This window comes from Myotis myotis, unplaced genomic scaffold, assembly GCF_014108235.1.
Source record: "Myotis myotis isolate mMyoMyo1 unplaced genomic scaffold, mMyoMyo1.p scaffold_m19_p_1, whole genome shotgun sequence".
In the NCBI taxonomy this organism is placed as follows: Eukaryota; Metazoa; Chordata; class Mammalia; order Chiroptera; family Vespertilionidae; genus Myotis; species Myotis myotis.
This window is the reverse complement of record NW_023416313.1, coordinates 51,362,514-51,385,451: the sequence shown is the minus strand read 5'-3', so window position 1 is coordinate 51,385,451 and position 22,938 is coordinate 51,362,514. Positions and strand designations below refer to the sequence as shown.

The 22,938-nt window shown below is 40.0% G+C and overlaps 1 protein-coding gene, 1 long non-coding RNA gene and 1 other non-coding gene across 6 annotated transcripts in view; all 3 read right to left on the bottom strand.

Annotated features, from left to right (window-relative positions):
• Nucleotides 1–19,999, bottom strand: part of BMP2K (BMP2 inducible kinase) — a 141,978-nt gene extending 121,979 nt beyond the window's left edge. For 3 of the 4 annotated variants that reach the window (XM_036337399.1, XM_036337403.1, XM_036337400.1), the window contains exon 1: nucleotides 19,681–19,999. In XM_036337399.1, the coding sequence (XP_036193292.1) occupies nucleotides 19,681–19,852 (172 nt within the window). In that variant the 5' untranslated portion in view covers nucleotides 19,853–19,999. The remainder of the gene's footprint in view (nucleotides 1–19,680) is intronic. The other variant, XM_036337408.1, reaches the window with a different exon arrangement.
• On the bottom strand, nucleotides 3,824–3,957 carry LOC118662077. The gene has a single exon (XR_004969588.1). It is a non-coding gene; the product is annotated as a U11 spliceosomal RNA (small nuclear RNA).
• On the bottom strand, nucleotides 18,661–19,469 carry LOC118670457. Its single transcript, XR_004972335.1, has 2 exons — nucleotides 19,170–19,469; nucleotides 18,661–19,058 (listed from the first exon to the last, which is right to left on the bottom strand). It is a non-coding gene; the product is annotated as an uncharacterized LOC118670457 (long non-coding RNA).
• Nucleotides 20,000–22,938: the final 2,939 nt, after the last annotated feature.

Here is a 22,938-nt window from a genome sequence, read left to right as displayed (position 1 = left end):
TTACTACTATCTTTACACACGTTTAATATTTTATTTTCAACCTCTATGAATCCTCAAATTAAAAAATTCACACATTTGATCAGGTTCCCATCATGAAGTGTGTGGAAGCCCGATTCAGCAGTGGATTGTGTTCTGACAGCCTCTTTGGCATTCAGAGCATCTTCCCACAGAAACAATCGTACGTGTGATAATTAGCTTCTCGGGTCAACATGCAGCCTAGTACTAATAATACTATAATATCTAATGTCTCTCTACAAAAACATTTCTGTGGGAACATTCATTCAAGGTTCCAACTTGAGAAGCCAAGGATGCATCTCACTACACCACCAGCATCTCAAGGTTAGCCCAGCTTACCTAACTGAGAAAGGGATTCCCCAGATCCAAGCCACCAGCAGCACCCAAGTAACTACAAGCAACAACTGGGATGTGTGACCTACAAATTCTACAGCAGTCCCTAACTTTTCTTTGTTCGTGTGTACCTTGGAGAATATACTGAAAGCCATAAGCCCTCTCCTAAGAAAAACACACGTAGATGTCTGTGAACCCCAAGTGAACAATCCCAACTGCAAAGTGTAGGTCCACAAAATAAACTCTACTATAAACTAGTATTTTCCAACATATATCCAATATAATGTGAGCAACATACATAATTTTAAATTTTCTAGTAGCTACATTCAAAAAATTAAAAAACAGTGAATTTTAATACATTTAACCCAACAGATCCAAAATACTATTATTTCAACATGTAATCAACATTGTACAAATATTAATATCTTTTACAGTTTTTTCACATTAAGGCTTTAAAATTCCGAATGTATTTCATACTTACAGTACATTTCAATTCAGACTAGTCACACTTCAAGCAGTAGATATATACTACTAGTGGCTACTGTATTAGACAGTTTTGCTAGACTATATAGTATATACCCAGCTATTCTCAAGCCCTTTGGGCTCAGGATCCCTTTACAGACCTAAATATTATTAAAGACTCCAGAGAGCTTTTGTTTATGTGGTTTATATCAATTCATATTTACCATACTAGAAATTTAAATTGGGAATTTTAAAAACCTTTAATTCCTTTAAAATAATAATAAACACATAATATCTTTATGAAAAACAGCTATATTTTTTTCAAAACAAAAATTTAGAAAAAATGTCACTGTTTTACATTTTTGCAAAGCTCTTTAATATTTGCCCTTGTAGAAGCATAATGGATTCTCATGCCTACTTTTATAGTTAATCTCCTCTGTTATTTTGCCTAAATAAAAAATTTTTGATGAAAATCTAGCCTTACACATAATACGTAGAGGAAAGATGACGACTATCTTAACAGTCTTTTCAGATAACTATGGATATTCTTCTCTGATATTAGAGCAAAAAGGACAATTAGTACTTTCTTAAACGTTAGTTACAATATGGTATCTAAAACCACATCACTAAATTTGTTGTACTATTACATTAAAATCCAATGGTCAGGCTGATGGTACTTTATATTTGTAACATCATGCATTTAAAAATATCAGTTCAGTGAATTAAAGATTATCTTCCATCACATATTTTTTAAATATTTTTTTATAATATTACCTATCTCTTCAGAAAAACTTTCAAGTAATAGGAAGCTGTCAATTAAAAACTGTCAAGTTCACAATAGTAGATACACGTTTCCCAAAATTTTCTTTCGAAAGCTCATATTCCATGAATAGCAGAACTGTAGGTTGTTTTCCTTGAAGTGACAGGCTCACTTCATTAAATACCCAGCTATAAATGAACAATCATAGTTTGTCAGTCATTCTTTCAAATAGAAAATGGTGTTCCATGAAAAAAGCAGCTATTTCAGGACAAAATACAATCACCCAAGTGCTTTTCCTCAAATACACTCCCACACCTCATTATGCAGCAAGTGTTTAATGTCTCCTTCTCGTACTTCACATATTAAAAAATGTGTGCTTACAAATGGCCAATAACAAGCACAGGAAAATTTATTTAACATCACTTATCTTTAGGGAAATCAAATCAAAGCCACAATGATATACAACTTCATTCCCATTAGGATAGCTATTACAAATTCTTTTTAAAAAGGAAATAGCAAGTGTTGGTGAGGATGAGGAGAAATTGTAACCCTTGTATACTGCTGGTGGGAATTTAAGAGTGCAGTTAATATGAACAATAGTATGGAAGGCCCCCAAAAAGTTAAACATAATCCAGCAATTCTACTTCGAGGTATATACATACCAAAAAGAAATAAAAGCAGGGGCTAAGCAGATATTTGTGTGCTCATATTCATAGCAGCATTATTTACAACTAGAGGCCCAGTGCACGTGCACTGGGGAGCAAGGGGGTCCCCTCAGCCTGGCCTGCTCGCTTTCGCAGTCTGGAAGCCCTTGGGGGATATCTGACGGACGGACATCCTTACATCCTTAGCGCTGCCGCAGAGGCGTGAGAGGCTCCCGCCAGCACTGCTACACTTGCCAGCTGTCAGCCCAGCTTCTGGCTGAACTGTGCTCTCCCCCCATGCCCCCCACCCCCATTTAAGAAAGTATTAATTGTCCTGGGAGCACACTGACCGCCAGGGGGCAGCTCCTGCATTGAGCGTCTGCCCCCTTGGTGGTCAATTCACATCATAGCGACTGGTTGTTCCACCATTCAGTCAATTTGCATATTACCCTTTTATTATATAGGGTAGCCAAAAGAGGCCCATAAGATGAATAAACAAAATGTGATATATACATAAACAGAATATTATTCAGTCTTAAAAAGGAAATTCTGATACATGCCACAACATGGACAAACCTTGAAGACAATATGCTAAGTGAAATAAGCCAGACACATGACAAATATTGTATGATTCCACTTATATGAGTTACTTAGAATAGTCAAATTTATAGAGACAGAAAACCAGAAGCTGGGGATAAGTGGGGAGTAAGGAGTAGTGACTAATGGGTACAGAGTTTCAATTTGGAAAGATGAAAAAGTTCTGGAGATAGATAGTAGTGATAGTTGCATAACAATGTGAATATACTTTTGCCAATGAACTGTAAAGGTAAAAAATTAAAATGGCAACTGTTATGTTACATATATAGTTCCACAATCAAAAAATAAAAATAAAAAAGGACATGTGCTTAAGGACCAAAATTGATAAAAGACTTTTTACTGCTTCATCAAGAACATTCTTTAAGAGAAACTGAGTTTATGTGACAGTGAAGAATAAATACAATGACTAGCTGCCAACTGTCTTGATTTGTGTTAAGGTACTAGCAGTTTGAACTCCCACCACAATTGCTTTTGAATCGCCAGTGCAAATACTGATACAATGTAAAAAGCAATTATGTCTTAGTATTGTAAGCATAATTTTGACTTGATAGATCCCCTCAAAAGGTCTTGAGGTCCCTTCCCACAAATCACACTGAGAACCATTACTGAGGTCTATTCTTTCAGAAGTCAATGAATGATAGAAAGAGACAAAAAGATCACAGAAATTTTATTTTTGTTTTTGTTTGTTTTATCTTTTCAGGTGAGAGAAACAAGCAGGAATATATGCTGAACAGGAATCAGATATAGTAAGTATTAAGAAACAAGTAGAAAATAGAAGAAAAGCAGATAAATTGATGGAGAAAGGAACAAGAGCGAGAGGTAATGAGGGGTACAGCCTCTCAGGCTGGATGTAAAAGAGGGAAAGACATTACAGGTTGATTGGGGTGAGAGGTTACACTCTAAGTCCTGGGGATGTAATTTACAGCATGGGGACTATAGTTAATAATACTGTATTATATATTTGAAAGTTTCTGAACGAGTAATTTTTATTTTTATTTATTCTTTATTTTTTGCGGGAGCCAGGAACAACGATCACCAGCTGCCCAAGTACCAAAATATTATGCTTCTGAAATCTCTTGATGTCAATTCCGCACATAGAGCAATCAAGCTGCTCTACGTGTGCCACTCACAGCACAAGCCCTTCTTGAGAGAGTAAATCTTAAAAGTCTTCATCACAAATAAAAATCTGTAACTGTATGTGGTGATTAATGTTAACAAGACTTATTGTGGTGATCATTTCATAATATAAACAAACATCAAATCATTATCTTGTACACCAGAAACTAATATGTCAATTAGATCTCAATTTTTTAAAAATCTCTCTATTTAGAAAAATACAGATACTAGATAAAATGCTTCTTGACAATGACGGTGATAATTCCACAATTAAATGACATTAAAATTTTTTTCTTCTAATACTGTAAAATCATAAATCAAGCACCATTTCATTTTAACTTTTTACTTGCATGTGTACAAAAATATGCAACATATATCATAGAAGCAATGTCGGGTCATTTTTAAGAAAATTGTTTTAAAGTATCATTGGAATTTATTTCACTACAAAGACTCAAAGTTTAGTATTCCAGCTTTAAATCAAATGCATTTGTGCCATGGACTAATAAAATGAAAAGTTGAAAAAACCTGGTTTATTTTATTTTTAATAAATGTAGCACATATTTGTTAAATGAAATGCTAAAGGGATTTGATATTATAGCTCCTCTGGCTCCAAGCCTTAATGTTTTCCTAACCTTGAACTAGGAACAGGAAAAAGTGGAGAATAATAACTCAGCTACTTCTCTTCCTCCTTTCACTTTCCTTCTACCAGTGGTTCTCAACCTGTGGGTCATGAACAATGAAATACATCCTGCATATCAGACATTTACATTACGATTCCTAACAGTAGCAAAATTAGTTCTGAAGTGGCAACGAAAATAATTGTATGGAGAGAAACCAAGATGGCGGCATAGGTTAACGCCGGAGTTTGCTGCCCTAAACAACTACTTCAAAAGTGAAACTAAAAGAAGGAACGGACATCACCCAGAACCACAGGAACGCTGGCTGAGTGTAAGTCCTACAACTAGGAGGAAAGAGAAACGCATACGGACACTCAGAGGAGGCGCAGTGCTGAAGTCAAATTCTGAGGTGCGGAGTGCACGGAGCGGGCTGGCGGCGGAGGGCGCGGTTGGCGTTTTCAATCGGGAGGGAGTCGCAGACTCTGAGCTCCAGATACGGGCGAGTCTTTAGGGACCCATACTCAAACGGGAGAAGCGGGACTGTCTGGCTTAGGTCAGAGCGAGTGCAGCTTTCTCTCCGAGGTTTGCAGCGGGTGCTGGGACTCAGAGAGGCAGAGCCCCTGGGGACAGGACTGAGAGCCACCATAACTGCTCTCTCCGGCCCACCCTATTGATCCTGTGCGACCCGCCCTGCCCAAGCCCTGCACACAGGCATTTGCCGGATAGCCTCAGGCAAAGGCTAGATTAGCACCTCCCTAGAGGACAGAAGTTCTCTCACTGCTGACACAGCTGATTCTCATAGCCACTTGGCCTGGAGGTCAAACCCTCCCTGGAATTAGCTACAACAATCAAGGTTTAACTATAAGACTGAGCACAAAGACCACTAGGGGGTGCACCAAGGAAGCATAACAAAATGCGGAGACAAAGCAACAGGACAAAATTGTCAATGGAAGATATAGAGTTCAGAACCACACTTTTAAGGTCTCTCAAGAACTGTTTAGAAGCCGCCGATAAACTTAATGAGATCTACAAGAAAACTAATGAGACCCTCGATGTTATATTGGGGAACCAACTAGAAATTAAACATACACTGACTGAAATAATGAATATTATACAGACTCCCGACAGCAGACCAGAGGAGTGCAAGAATCAAGTCAATGATTTGAAATGCGAGGAAGCAAAAAACACGCAACCGGAAAAGCAAAATGAAAAAAGAATCCAAAAATGCGAGGATAGTGTAAGGAGCCTCTGGGACAGCTACAAGCGTACCAACATCAGAATTATAGGGGTGCCAGAAGATGAGAGAGAGCAAGATATTGAAAACCTATTTGAAGAAATAATGACAGAAAACTTCCCCCACCTGGTGAAAGAAATGGACTTACAGGTCCAAGAAGCGCGGAGAACCCCAAACAAAAGGAATCCAAAGAGGACCACACCAAGACACATCATCATTAAAATGCCAAGAGCAAAAGATAAAGAGAGAATCTTAAAAACAGCAAGAGAAAGAAACTCAGTTACCTACAAGGGAATACCCATAGGACTGTCAGCTGATTTCTCAACAGAAACTTTGCAGGCCAGAAGGGAGTGGCAAGAAATATTCAAAGTGATGAATACCAAGAACCTACAACCAAGATTATTTTATCCAGCAAAGCTATCATTCAGAATTGAAGGTCAGATAAAGAGCTTCACAGATAAGGAAAAGCTAAAGGAGTTCATCACCACCAAACCAGGATTATATGAAATGCTGAAAGGTATCCTTTAAGAAGAGGAAGAGGAAGAAAAAGGTAAAGATACAAATTATGAACAACAAATATGCATCTATCAACAAGTGAATCTAAGAATCAAGTGAATAAATAATCTGATGAACAGAATGAACTGGTGATTATAATAGAATCAGGGACATAGAAAGGGATTGGACTGACCATTCTTGGGGGGGAAAGGGGTGTGGAAGATGCAGGAAGAGACTGGACAAAAATCGTGCACCTATGGATGAGGACAGTGGGTGGGGAGTGAGGGTGGGGCGGGAACTGGGAGGAGGGGAGTTATGGGGGGGGGAAAAAGAGGAACAAATGTAATAATCTGAACAATAAAGATTTAATTTAAAAAAAGAAAGAAAGAAAATAATTGTATGGTTGGGGGTCACCACAACATGAGGAACTGTATTAAAGGGTCGCGGCATTAGGAAGGTTGAGAACCACTGCTTCCACCCTATAGAAGTCCTAGATATACTATGTTATACTTTAGGTTGAAGAACCTAAAGTACTGTGATTATATGTTAGTTACTTTACAGTTCACAAATGAATTATTTCACTTAGAAATGGACCTTTCTAGACTGAGACAACAGATTAATTTGGGGGAAGCTTAAATTTAAAATTTTTAATATTAATCCTGACATCTTAAACCACTGTAGCAATAACTGGATGGCCTTAGAAAAGAGCAAAGAAAGCTTTAACTCAGAAATGTTTGGGAACATGCCCTTTCCACCCAGACTCCTGAGGCACCCAATGATACTCCAGCTAACTCCAGAATATTAAAAGTCCCCTTGTCCTTTAAGCCTGTTTCAATCAAGGGCCAATGCCTGTATGGGCACAGGATCCAATTAAGTGAGAAAAGTGTTTGATTAAGTTCATTCAATCAAAATCCTGCCCTCCACAACCAACACTATAGTGTTACTCTAGGTCAGTGATGGCGAACCTTTTGAGCTCGGCGTGTCAGCATTTTGAAAAACCCTAACTTAACTCTGGTGCCATGTCACATATAGAAATTTTTTGATATCTGCAACCATAGTAAAACAAAGACTTATATTTTTGATATTTATTTTATATATTTAAATGCCATTTAACAAAGAAAAATCAACAAAAAAAAATGAGTTCGTCTGTCACCTCTGACACGCGTGTTATAGGTTCGCCATCACTGCTCTAGGTTCATCCCTGGCTCTACTTTCTCATAGTTAAATAAATTAAATTGGATAATTTCTATAACTATGGGAGATTTAAAGACACAGTAGAATTTTAAAATAAAAACTTGCCCAGGGTTGTTCAGTGGTTAGAGTGTCAGCCCACACATCAATTTGATTCTCAATCAAGGGTACATACCTGGGTTGCAGGTTGGATCCCTGGCCCAGTCAGGGCATGTGCAGGAGGCAACCAATCAATCTGTCTCTCTCACATCAATGTCTTTCTCTTTCTCCCTACCTCCCTCTCCCTCCCTCCATCCTTTCCACTCTCTTCCCCTCCTTCTCTCTCTTTCACTCTCTCAATGGAAAAAAATATCCTTGATTGAGGATTAACAAAAATAAAAAAATAAAATAAATAAAGACTGTTATGCCAATAATACCAACTCCAATTAATATTTAGGACATTTTCTGAAAGAGGCTGAATAGGTTTTACCCTTAATTCAGATTCTTGTATGCCACCCACTACCCCCATCCCTATATTTTTTCTTCTAAAAAGCAAGTATCAGTAGGATTGACTTCACAATACCTATAATGGCCCACCATAATTTTTTTAAATGCATATAGTCTTTATTAGCATGACAGGCACTTCTCCAAGATGAGAACATATTTGAACCTTAAATCTGTAAAGAGGAGCTAATTCTCATGCTAGAAATGTATGGGACATTAAATTAGTTACATGCAACTTTCATCATAGCACCCTGCAAACTCATTTCCAATATTCCTTTGGACAGGGTACTATCAGCAAAGTGCCACATACAAACGCATTTTTTTAAATCACGGATTTGCAACATTTCTTAAATTCCTACTTCAGTGAGTTGAAAAACATAAAATCCATACAAAAACTATCAATTTGGACTGAGATTCTTAGAATTTTTCCTTTGGATTGTATAAATAATATTTTGCTGAAAGATAAAAAATTAAACTTTTAACAATCCAGTTAACTATTCACTAGGATTCAAATTGGGCCAGTTATAAACAAGAATACTTCTTTATATGAACATTACACTGTATACACTACCAGTTAATTATCTTACCAACTTCAGTTATTGATCACTCATTAAAAGCCTATGCACAGCTAGGCATGTTCAAAATCCTACTTCTGGAAAAATAATTCAAAATCTATGTTCAACTGAGCAGCATCTCTCTTTTTTTTTTTTTTTTTTTTTTTTTTTGTATACAAAGAATAGACCATTAACATTCAGTAGGAGAGATTCTGTTATGCAGGCCAGAAAATGAAAAAGTGGGTCATGGCTTGTGATGCATAATCCCACTCCCTAGAAAAACAGTCCTGACAACATTCACTAAGTAAAATATTTCAAAAAAAAAAAAAAAAAGTAAAATATTTCACTGCACTATGTGTACATCATTTTAGTACTAATATCTTAATGATTTCAGAATGATTAGTAAAACCTAAACTAACTACTGACAATCTCATTCAAAGGAAACTACTTAAGTATGTAAAAAGGTCTAATCAGCCCTAACAATGATCCAACTACAAAAATTAAGCAAAATAGTAAACGCAGTATTTGGGCAGGGAAAGTGGTGTGCTAGAAACCTCTTCCAAAAAAACAAAAAAGGAATAGAAAAATGTTGAGGATGGTAATAATTATTTATTAACAAAACTACACTGACTTAATTTGCTACCCTCTGACCTGTTATGCCAGGCTTAGAGATTTCCTTATCTCAAAGAAAATTCAATGTCTTGCTACCTAGAAAATGAGCACCTCCAATATAATACAGACTAGTTAGAGGGGTCTCTCAAAGTAATAGTCACATGTTTCCTCCCTCCAGACATCAAGGAGATGAGGCCCCCTCTTCCTAATCTCATTCTCTTAGATACCAGTTGTCTCATTAAGCCTTGGTACTGTCAGCCACTCACAAGAAACCCATGGTAAACTGACCATTTCCAATATTGTTACTTTCTTAAGATTAGGTACTCAGAGCACATACTTTAGACTTGTTCAGCCTGCTCTCTCTCTATCCCACAGCAGTGGCTTTCTTTAAAGATTATATAAATCAAGGGAACTTTTCTTGAACATTTTTTTGAGAGGCATATCTAATAAATAGACCAATGCAGTGCCCACAAAACAAAGATGTACTATCTATGTAATCATAACAAAAATGAAACAGATTAGGAATCAAAAAATAATTCTGGCAGTATTTTTTTTCATCCAAAATACTACACAACTACATTATCATTAAATATCACTATTGCTAATTTAATTTTTATAAACTAAATAAAACTTGAAAAATGGTCACACTGCTCCTAAATATTGACTGAACAGTTGGATATGTCAAAAATACTTGCTATCCAGTTGTTTCATAGTAAAAGCAGACCTGTGATTGCTTTTCAAGTCATCTTCAATCTCTTACAAATGTATTGAATACCTATAGAGTGCAGCACTGCAAGAGATAAAAGATGAGTATAAGCCAAACCTTAAAGAAGCTTTTAATCTTGCAGTAGAGGAAACTTTTTATTGGCCATTTTATTGGAATAGAACAAAGCTGTGTAAAAGAAGTGCAATATGAGTAACAGTTGCTACATCAGATTTCAAAGGACGGCATAAGTATACTCATTTGGTTCCTAACAGGGTTTCACGGAAAAAAATAGAGATTGCAAGAAAGTAACTGTATTTTAAGTGCATCCTGCAAGATCCAATTTCAACATAGTAGGGCAGGTTTCTGCACTTTAGGCAAATGTGACAATATAAGCTGAAAAATGGGAATGAGAAAGCATGAGAGAAGTGCAGAAAATACCAAGTACAGTGGGGCCTTGACTTACGAGTGTCCCAACTAACGAGTTTTTTGAGATATCAGCTGTCTCTCGGCGAATTTTTTGCATTGAGTTGATAGAGTAATTTGAGTTAACAAGCTCCTTAACGAGCTTGGTCTCGGAACGAATTAAACTCATAAGTCAAGGCCCCACTGTACATATATATCAATATACATAAAGGATTGGAGTGAGAGATTAAGGTTGGAGAGGTGGGCAGAGTCACACTGCAGAGAGCCTTGAATCCCAAATAATGAGTCTGTATTTCACTTGGATAGGCAACTAACAGGGTGACAAGGCAGAGGTCCATTTCTGGAAAAATAAGCTAGAAGGAATACAAGAGCTGATTTGGTGAGTAAAGAGCCTAACAGAAGAGTCTACCTGAGAACATAATCCTATATAATAAAAGGCTAATATGCAAATCAACCAAACAGCAGAATGACAGGTCATTATGACACGCATTGACCATCAGGGGGAAGACGCTCAACACAAGAGCTGCCCCCTGGTGGTCAGTGCGCTCCCCCAGAAGCCAGGCTTATGGCTGGTGAGTACAGTGGCAGTGGTAAGAGCCTCTCCCGCCTCCGCAGCAGCGCTAAGGATGTCTGACTGCCACTTAGGCCCACTCCCAATCCCCTGAAGGCTCCCGGACTGCAATAGGGCGCAGGCTGGGCTGAGGGGACGCCCGCCCTCGAGTGCACAAATTTCGTGCACCAGGCCTCTAGTTCTCTGATAAGTGTTAAAAACCCAAACTAGAACTGACAGCACTAGAAACAAAAGTAACTAATTCTTCACATATATCATCATGGGTAAGCACTCTATCCACAAACTCAATCAGAGAAAATATTGCCATAACTGTTCCTCATATATCCTTTCCAAATAAAAATTTTAAAAATAAGAAAGTATCTTACTTCCAGGTACCCTCCAAATTATATATATTACAAATGAGTCACTTGGAGAACACAAATTAAGTGACAAAAGATGTATTAAAAGTGGCATATCCTTTGAAACTAAATAATACTCTGAAATGCCACACAATTTTTGAGCTCCTATCCCCTTATCTCAAGGGGTACCACACAAGGCAATTTCTTAGAAAAAGATGTATTCCCAATGATTAAGAAATAATGTTATACTGTGGGATAAAAAATAAATTGCTAATCCATAGTGAAGCTTGCCAAAGAACTCGAATGCATAATAATCAAACAAAATCTTTCCATTATGGTCTCAGTCCTAAAACTTTTCATCTTCATCCCTCCTACTTCCCATCCTCTTTTTCTCTCATCAGAAAGAACATGAAAATCAGTTTTACAGACAGAATCAGAGAATGCTAAAATGGAAAAAGATGCTACAGATTCATTTTTTATTGAGGAAACTGGGGTCAAAATGTCATAAGAAGAGTTAGTGGCAGGACTAGGATCAGCAGCTGGCCCAACTCCAAGTTTTGCCTTTTCTTTTAAAAGTTAACTCCAAGGCACCATTTAAAAGATTTAATAAAATGTTAAAATAGACAAACTAGTAGTGACAATTGTTTTTCTATTTTAAAATAGTATCTCTTGCAAAACACCTACCCAAAGGCTACATCCCAAACTATGCCCTTCGTGTTACAGAAATTCTATGAGGCCAGGACAAACCAAAAATTCCAGAAAACAAAGTATCTCTGTAGAAAGGCCGGACAACCACTTTCCTGCAGAGAGACATGAAAGTGTTAGCAGAAATATGCTGACTGATCTCATTTGTAAAGACGATACACACAGCGAATCTCCAAATTAACTAAGTGCCAACTATTTAAAACAGCTCAGTCATTAACCACTAAACTCCCCAAAACTCAGTTCCCTAAAAATAGCAGTAGGCTTGTGGGCTGATGAATGGTTCACCAGACTGATGCAGTAGAAAACTAAAGAATAAGCAGTCTCAACCCCTTGCAAATGAAACCTTATGCAGCTTTGAAACTGCCCTTCTGGACTTTTAATTTCAGAATTCCAAGTCAAGGCTTTAATCATTTTGATAGCTACCAAATGTGTTCTAATAAGTATAAGTTCTCACCAAAAAATGGAAGAGAAGGAGTGAAAGAGAACCAAGATAATATACAAGATTAATTAAAAAAAACATTAAAGAAGCCCAGCTAGTTTGGCTCAGTGGTTGAGCGTCGACCTATGAACCAGGAGATTATGGCTCGATTCCAGGTCCTGGCACATGCCCAGGTTGCAAGCTCAATCCCCAGTAAGGGGCGTGTAGGAGGCAACTGATCAAAGATTCTGATCACTGATGTTTCTATATCTCCCTTCCTCTCTGAAATCAATAAAAAAAATTTTTTTTAAAAAATAACATTAAAGAAAACTGCACTCAATGTAAGGACAGACATCAATTCTACCTTCTCGTGTGTTTCTTAATACTAAGAACAATCAAAGACCATTTCAAGTTTTCCCTTCTGCGGAACCCGTGATGGAAAGATACTAACAATATTAATTTATTTCCGTAATTTTAAATATTGTCAGACAACCTTTCCATTCTGCTCAGCATGAGAACGTCAGTATGAATCATACAAAGATGACTTAGCCAAAAGCAAAGAAATTTGACATTAGTGAAATTGAGCACTTTTATTGAAGATAAATGTGTAATTTCCACTACATTTTTCTGAAATGTAGAGAATTGTTTTAAATTGAGTAAAAAATGAGAATTGTTTTAGTATTACAATCTTGTCCTTGAGTAAAAATGCCACTTCTAGAGGAAAGATATCAGTGAACAACCAAAATTACAACCTAGGTGCTATACCTACAATGATAACATAAATGACCCAAAAGAAAAGTATGTAGATTAATGTCCTTTGCTGCAAATTACCTTTCATTTATTATGAAAGCATATACTGCTTTCAATGTCAAAACTCTATATAGTTGATTGAAACTTAAAAATTATGTATGGCGCCCTAACCGGTTTGGCTCAGTGGATAGAGCATTGGCCTGCAGACTCAAGGGTCCCAGGTTCGATTCCAGTCAAGGGCATGTACCTTGGTTGCGGGCACATCCCCAGAAGGGTGTGTGCAGGAGGCAGCTGATCGATGTTTCTCTCTCATCAATGTTTCTAACTCTCTATCCCTCTTCCTTCCTCTCTGTAAAAAACCAATAAAATATATTTTTAAAAAAATTATGTATGGCTGAATGCTATATAGCAATTATCTAATTAAAATAATTCCAATTGTTTACAAATATAAATGTGATACTTAATACAAGATAAATGTAATACCTAATCTAAAAGCAACTTATTAAACTCCAGAATCAGATTTCTTCTAAAAGCTCACAACCAAATCTGAACCTAAAAATGACCCATATTTATTGAGAGATTTGGCATACACTGTTAGGTAGTCATACATTATTTTAATATTTTGCCTTTACCTAACTTTTCTTATGGTTCAGATTTCTGCAAAAACATTTGTATAAAGACTTCCATTATCCTCTACTATAAATTGAATCAGCTTTTATCTCATAAAACCCTGTGCTTTCTTCTCATGTAATTATCAAAATTGTTAAGTACATTAATAACTTGATGATTTCTGTTTAACATTATCTTCCACACTAGTTTCTCAAGGCCAGAGAAATATCTGTTTTGTTCCCCACTGTATAACTAAAATAACATGTGGTACAGAGCATGGCACACAAGGGCATTTAAATAAACTGTGGAATAGCAACAGTTATTGTTATTTTTGTTAAGTCCTTCCTTCTGTTCTCTCTGTCCTCTCTCCAGAACTTTAACTTACAAGTTACTGGAAAGCCAGAGATGATTTCTGCAAATGAGATATATTTAAATACATCATTTTCCTACTGATTTATATAGCAAAATCAAATGTCCTTTACTGCCTTCCTGTAAAATTAATAAGAAGAACGGATTAACACTTAAACCTAAATTCACTCACCCTAATCTTAGTCGTTAACTCTGAGAGTGCTAACTATGTTTACACAGACACTGTAAATTCCTGGCGGCTAATTACTGACAGCACCAACCCCCATGCCCAGGGCAGAAAGTATTACCCCCACAATCATATTCAAGAAACCATTCCTTGTCCAGCTCCCATAACTTCATGATTAGAACCATTTCAACAAATTATGGATGTTATTCCAGACTCTACACTAACCAGTTAAGTCCACTTTGTACCAAAAGCATTTAAAAAAATACATTCCCCTACTCCAGAACCAACTTCTTCCCATTACGAACCAATATTAAATTCCTCTAACTAGCAACTGAAGGCCTATGGAGGCATGTGATCAAAAACCCAGTAATAGGAACTTGGAAGATTACATTAAATTATATGTGCTTGACAATTTGATACTGTTTCAAACTAAAATTTACATATGTCTCTATCTCATTTCTACAATTCAAAGTTGAATTTGGTTAGCATGCACAATTGAAACTAAACTACTTTGAGAAGAAACATGAAATGTCCAATTATAAAATATCAGTCCTCAACAAGTTGTCAGCATTTCAAACATGTGTACTTAACCAGAAAGACATTATTATACAAAGCATATATTTCAGAGAGGAAACTAGTCCAACAGTTTAGGTATAACATACAACATAAGTATATGTACTCCTGAGAACTATTTATATTTTTAAAAATTAAATGTGTATAATATATAAACATACATGTATGTGCATGTATATAGTATACACATAAATGCACATACATAGTTTATCCTCATTATTTGAGAGTTCCATATTTGAAAAGTCACCCACTTGCTAAAATTTATTTGTATCCCAAAATCAACACAATATCCCCATATCCATACAATGGCACTTTCACAGTTACATGCACACGTGCACATAGTGGTGAAAATTTTGAATAGACCAGCTGGAGTAAAAAAAGTGATGCTGTGCCTTCTGATCTCAGCTCTCATGTTATAAACAAGTGCCCTTTTCAACATCTATTTAGTGTCATGTTTTTCTCATTTTTGTGCTTTTTATTAGTGGTTTTATTTTTTAAATGTCTCCCAAGTACAGTGCTAAAGTATTGTCTGGTGTTACTAAGCCCAAGAAGGCTGTGATGCCCCTCACTGAGAACATATGTGTATGAGCTAAACTTCTTTTTGGCATGAACTGCAGTACTGTTGGCCATGAGTTCAATGTTAATCAGCCAACAATTTATATTAAATATGGTGTATTTAAACAGAAACACACACAAAGCAAGGTTCTGTACTGACTGGCTGACAAAAATAGTGTGAACAGAAGCTTACAGTACCCTAACACTATATTTCCCCTAAGAGCAATGGTTCATGTTTATGTTCACTTTACAGAACATAACTATGGCAAGTAATGAGAATTTTACATATACATGTATATATACACATATATGCATGTATATGTATATATATATGTATGTGTATATATACATACATATATATATAAAAGGCTAATATGCTAAGTGTCAGACCATCCGACCAGTCACTATGACGTGCACTGACCACCAGGGAGCAGACGCTCAACGCAGGAGCTGCCATGACGAGCACTGGCCATTTACAGAGAAACAGCACCACAGACCTGGTGCCGACAAAGCAACACTTGGCTTCCCCCAAGTGGGACACAGGCCCCGCCACCACCCTAGAGCAACAGCCCACCAAATCACAGCTGACATTGCCGAGACCCCATGGCACAAAATGTGGCCCACAGTCCAGCCTAGCCTGAAAGGTGGCTGTGGGTGCTGGGTAATGATATCACGTGGCAATGCCTGGCTTCCTCTCCCTAGCGACAGGCCATTTAACAATAAACGGCACCTTGGACCTGGCGCCCACAAAGCAACATTTGGCTTCCTCCAAGTGGGACACAAGCCCCGCCACCGCCCCAGAGTGACACCCCACCAAATCACAGCCGATGTTGCCAGAGACCACATGGCGCAAAATGCAGCCCACAGCCCAGCCCAGCCCGGAAACAGCGGCTGTGGGCACTGGATAATGACATCATGTAGCAACAACCGGCTTCCTCTCCCTAGCGACTAGCATCCTTGGAGTTCCTTCAGCCCAGGAACACGACTTGCTTTACAGCCAGGGGGAAACATGTTACACTTTAACCAAATGTCTGTGAAGTGTTTTCCCGTGCTTCATCTCTTTTGATCCTCACAGAAGTCCTGGAGTAGGTAGATAGGAGACCCGGTGGAATCCTATTTTCTTTTCATTAGCCGGAAAATGGAGATTTAGAAAGCTTAGAAATTTGACCTGACTGAAAAGAAAGAAAGAAATGGTGGACCTTGAAAATGACTTCAGGTTTTCTCACTGCACAGAATATAGTCAAACACTGCTGCAGTTAAATATTTTACCCTTTGTTCTCTTTGTGTGATCTGCAATAATAATCTGCTTCATGTTGATATTTACTTCTGTGTTGCTGACAATTACCTGAAAGAGAAGTTGGGGTGTTTCATTGGACTGGAAAAAGTTTAGCTAAATCAGAAAGCAGGTCTAATTAAGCAACGTTATCTACATATATAAAGCTCTCGCTGGTGCTAATCGCACGTGTGGGTTTCAACCTGTCATTGTCGATCGTGACTTAGTTGACACTTCCATTACAGAGAAAGGGCGAATAGTGATATTAAAATATTTCTTCTAATTAATTGCCTTTCAATGTGCATGAATTCATGCACCCAGCCACTAGTATACATACATACATACATACATGTACATATATATATACACATACATGCACATGTGTATATATACACATATGTACATATATATACACACATATATATATCAAAGAGAGAGCCAGAGTTTGTGAAGCCTCTCAAAGGCACTGCAGAGGTCATTCTGAGCAATATGCCTATGTTTGCAGTGGAGGCAAAACACCTCAGAGCACAGAATCTACAGGGTCTTGGCCCCTGTTTAAACAATACTGACCTAAGGAAAAAATATAAAATCTACCAAGTTTGTTTTCTGATCTGTCTTTGCTTCTACCACTTTTGCCACTTAGTGGTATAACTCTCCACAATTCAGGTACTTTAAACTCTAGACTTTTCAGAAGCACTTGCCCTAATCTTATAATCAGAATAATGTATCTGTCAGTTATTGAATGATCATTCTTGAATGTGAACCAGACTTGTGCTTAAACTTCTTGCCTAAATTGTGGTATTACTTATTTGGAAAGAAGGGAGGATATTAAAGCATCTGAAATAGGAATGAATTATCAAAATCAAAAAGTAAACCAAATATCAATAATTTTAGTTGTGTATGTTCTGAAGGTAGCAGAAATGCACACAGGAAGAAAGCCTAGGCCTCAACCTTCCCTCCAGGGAAAGCTAAAGCCTAGTCCCAAGGGTTGGGGTGTTGGGTGGCCAAGTCCCATCTTTTAAGAGTTTCTTCAACCTTTGCTTCCTCCTAGCACTTGATTACAGACTACTTCCAAGAGAAAAACCAAATCAGTGGAACAACATTAGTGCTTGAAATTTTTTTAAGTTTTTTTAAAAATATATTTTATTGATTTTTTACAGGGAGGAAGGGAAAGGGATAGACAGCTAGAAACATAGATGAGAGAGAAACATCTATCAGCTGCCTCCTGCACACCCCCTACTGGGGATGTGCCCACAACCAAGGTACATGCCCTTGACCAGAATCGAACCCGGGACCCTTCAGTCCGCAGGCTGATGCTCTATCCACTGAGCCAAACTGGCTAGCTAGGGCTAATTTTTTTTAAGTTTTTTAGTGGTTGAGCACTCTCCTTTAGAAATTCATTTTTAATTTCATTTCCCAAAATTACTTATTTTTTATTGTAAATAAAAATGACTTGCCTAGGGTAATGAAAATATGCTTAGAGCAGTGATAGAAGGTACAAAACAAGTGTAATTTGATTAAAGTTCATTTTCTTTCTACTAAATAAAAGACCCATCTGCGATTTAGTGAAATGAAGTGAGTGCACTACTGCTCAAGCTGCACTTCAATTAGTTAATACAATTCAAAGACAGAAGTATAGCATGTGTGGTAATAGCCATCTTCTCAAAACCTACAACTCAATTTAAACCTATTATATTGAAATTCACATATAATAAAGGGCTAGGAAATTTTAAAGCATAGTAAATCTATCTATCATGACCAATTACCATAGGGTGTCCCCCAAAAAACGAACACATACTTTAACAGCTGATAACTCTACTCTGAAAATGAAACGTATTTTAATAAAGACTGTCTTTATAATTAATCAAAGCATGTAAGTGCATTTTGGGGGGACACCCTATATATTCATTCTCTAGAGAAGCTAAGGATTCTTCCTTCCACCTCACCAAAGTTCAGCGAGGCTCATTAGTAGGGGCAAAGTTTTGCAAAACAATGACAACCACCTCTAAATAATACATTTCTTTCCCTTTAGAATATTTTATAGACAAAAACCTTCAGATTTTTTCTCCTGCACTAATTTGCTATTGTTTGTGATATTCCAAAAAAAAAAAAAAAAAGTGTAATCTCAGCCTACTGTCTTCAAACCACATTATCTTCAAATTTCTTCTCTCTTAACCTTGGAACCTAAAAGGACCGTTTATCCACCAATTATTTCTTTATGAACTTCTAAAAATATTTATTTTGTAATATCATTTTGCAATTAAAAACTCAAAGGGCAATGAAGCACGTACTAAACAAGAGAAAGTATTTTCTACAAGCCAATTAAACAATACACAACTCAAGAGCGGAATCTTTTCTTTTTAAAATGGTGTAAACTTTTTGTCAGCAGACCTGCAACTGCTGACACAGTCTGGTAAAGATAACGAAGGACCGAGCACAAAACTTCGCAAGGGAAAATTCGACTGTTTTCATGCCACCTTTAAAGGACCCTGTGAAAGGGAATGAATAGGAAAGGCTCCACATCACAAAGATAAAGAGACTTCAAGTTTACCAGCTCAGCCCAAAGCCACCTACCAACAGAATCTGGGACAAATTATCACCTGTAACACGCGCGCACACACAGGAATATATTGTGATTTTTTTTTTCTTCCCAACTGACGACAGAGCAGGAGCAAAGCCAGGATGCACACCGGGGGCTGCAGGGTCCCACGCCCCGCGACGCGGGTGGAGAGTCCGCTGAAGCAGCCACCGCGTGACACCCGCCGGAGCCACAGCGGGCAGCGCGGAGCTTCAGTCCTGCCCGCTCCGACCCGAGTCACTGGCCCAATCGTCCCCCACATCACTCGCTCGGACGTTTTCTATTGATTTCCTCGCGTCCAGAAGGGCTGAAAATGACTTAAACTTGCCATCAGAGCTGCCAGCGGCCGGGAGAGCCGGCTGAAGGGCGAAATCCCGAGTTCCTCTTGGAGAGCCCGCGGCCGGCCCGACAGCAGCTGCGGGGAGGGACGAGGAGCGACCCGAGAGGGCGCCCGGAGCAGCGGGCGCGGACCGGGGGAGCCCCCGCCACACCCCAGCCCGACCTCACCTGCCCGCCCGCGCCTCCCCCCGTACCTTCGGCTAGCGACTCCTCCAGGGTGACCTGGTAGCGGCCGACGGCGAACACCCGGACCCCCACGGACGAGCCACCGGAGCCAGAGGCGGCCCCGGCCCCGCCGGCCCCGCCAGCCGCCGCTCCGCCGCCGCCGCCGCCCTCGGACTTGGGCATTCGAGAGAACTTCTTCATGGTCCCGCCGGCGCTGCGGGGCGCGGGGCGCGCGCGAGGGCGAGTTCCCGGCGTCCGCGAGGGGTGGGTGGCCCCCGAGCGTCCGTGCGCGCTGCGGCCCGCGAGCCTCACATGCCGCGCGCCAGAGCGCACTGCCCGGCCCACCGCCCGCTCCCAGCTCCGCTGCAGCTGCCCGGCTCCCGCAGAGGCGGCGGGTGGGCGGGGACGGGACGGGGCGGGGCGCTGGGGGGCGGGCCCAAGCGCGGGGGCGACTCCGAAGCCGGGGCGACTGCCCGGGGCGCCCCCGCCTCTCCGCGCTCCCGGAGCGCGATCCCGGGAGAAAGGCGTGAGAGAGGGAAACGGAGAAGGGGCGGGGCGGCCACCCCTCCTGGGAGTGGGCTCAACCTCCCGGGACGCTCTCGCCCCGACCGCAGCCCGCGCCGCCGCCACTGTCCAGGCCGGACCCACGCCGCCCGCCACTCGCGGCTGTTGGCGGCGCGGCGCCGCTGCCAACGGCTCTCGGAGGCCGGGCGCCCCGCGCAGGCGCGTTACCCGCGCCGCCGGAAGTGACGGTGTCGGCTCTTGTCACGTGGAGGGGGCGGGGAAGGTGGTTGAGGGCGCGGCCCGGGGTCCTGGGTCTGGGGTCCCTATGCGGGGTGAGCGGGGCTGGCCAGACCCGTGGAACCCCGGCTGCGAGCCGGGAGCTGGCCGGGAACCGCTACCCGCGCGCTGGGGGTCCGTCCTCCGCGCCAGGCGTTGGTCGCTCTGGAGGCTGAAAAATGCCGCCAGCAACTTTCTCCCCACTGGGGACCCTCCAACCCAGCTTTTCAGACCCACCCCCACCGCCCCCGAAAAGTGTCCTCCGCTCGCCCACCCTGCGCGTGGGAGGCGAGAGCAGCGCGGATTCCGGGAACCGGCTTCGGCAGCCGCAGTGGCGCGCGTGCTGGGAGCGCTTTGCGGTTTATAAATTAGGGGAACTTGCAAAATCTCAGGGTGCTGTGCAGCCGCCGGGGAGAGGTTCCCAGCGGGTACTAGGACCCTGACAGGCCAGACCTCCTCAGGCCAGGAGCGCTTCACGGACTCGCCCGAGGTCACCCCCTGGCTTGTGGCCGAGCTGGGGCCACAGGGTCCGTCCATCCACACTTAGTTCCGTCCTTTCGGCCATTCTGGAAAAGTAGGGTTGGGTCAGATCATTGCAGAAACGGGAAATTTAGGACTGGTTCGGAGGGTTCCCCGGCCCCCACCGTCCCTTGAACAAAGATCTGCCCGTTTGTAGGGCATGTGTGCAGAGCAGCTTTTTCCCCACATGAGTGCAGGACCGCTGTGGCCGGAGGTCCCCGTTTCTTGAGAAGCCAGAGAAATCCGGGTAATTTTTTCTAACATGGCATTTCCTAAATTTTTTGAAAAGTAAGCCAAATAGGTTGTGCCTGTAGGACTCTGTATGGACCTTCTATGAAATCTCCCCCCCCCCCCCCCCATTTCTTTACCCAACTTTTTAATGAGATACAGGCAGAAACGTTAGGAAATGTGCTTAGGAAAACAAAAACAAAACCAACGAAAAACCTTAAAGTCTTCCATTCTTTCCTCCCCTTTGCTCTTTGAAGAGCAACTATTTCTTCCAAGACCACAACAGTGCTCTGGCTTTAGGCATTTTTGCTGCATAACCCACTAAGCCAAATTTCTTCATCAGGAGACCTGACCTTGAAAGTACATTCGGGCTGACTAGAAGTCAGGTGATTGATGTGGTCTGACAATTGAAGATTGCCATTTAGAAATAAGCTGGCCTTTTTTTTTTTTTTTTTTTTTTTTTTTCTTACTGTGGGGACTCACTGTGGAGTCTCATTCCTACATTTGAATTACATTTTCAAGCAGATTAAGGAGAAATTTAGTCATATCATACAATTAAAAACCTGAACCAGTACAGCATACAAAGTTTGGGCCTAATACAACTTTACCTGATCACAAGAATAGGCTCATATGGTCAGTTTGGGAGCCGATTTACTATAACTGCTATGGTAAGAAAAACCCCTTCTATGTACCCATAGAACCTGATCTCTGATATGGAAGTTGTTCATTAGTCTAAGGCATAGACCACACACACACACACACACACACACACACACTAAAACTATGGGAAACACCAAGCAGTGTGTTCTTTAGTTTTTCACCAAGCATGTAATAAAATTTGAATAGCTTCTGCTCTTCACAGAATGTTAACTGCACAAATATTCTCTGACAGGTAATAACAAAATATCCCCAAAGGCTTAGTCCATTGCCATAATTACCTTTATAAGTCATCACTTCAATGCCTGATTAGTCCTTTTTTCTCACAAGTCACTGTTTTCCTTTGATGATGTGTCTTCTATCATTATTAGCCTCATAATATTTTACTACTAGAAATGTTATTCTCCTTGCCTAAAATTGCTTTATACCTAGTTAAGCACACAAATCTTTGCTTTCCAAAAAAGTAAAAGTCTTAAAATCCATTAAAGAATATGTGTCCATTATTAAAAGAATTGGCTTTTTATATCACTGATATTTAGATCCTCTATTTAAAGTACTCCACATTATCACTATACCTTATAAATTTTATATACATCTAAGAAAAATCAGTCTCATAGTTTGGTTTAAAATATCAAGCTGCTCACAAATATTCTTAATAAGAAAAATAACTCGCCCTAACCAGTTTGGCTCAGTGGATAAAGCGTTGGCCTGCGGACCAAAGGGTCCCAGGTTCGATTCAGGTCAAGGGCATGTACCTTGGTTGCTGGCACATCCCCAGTAGGGGGTTTGCAGGAGGCAGCTGATCGATGTTTCTCACTTATCGATGTTTCTAACTCTCTATTCCCCTCCTTTCCTCTCTGTAAAAAACAATAAAATATATATTTTTTAAAAAAGAAAATAAAAATAACTCATTTGATATGAAATGCTTTTTTATGATAGAATTTTCCCTACAACTTGACCATACTTATAAAAAAAAAAAAAAAAAAAAAAAACTTCAAGAGGTAGGCTACTTCACCACCAAGAGAGACACTTGGATCCCCCACCCAGGTGAATGGGTTCCACCAGGTACACAGCACCCCAGCCTCACACTTCATGGCAAAGAT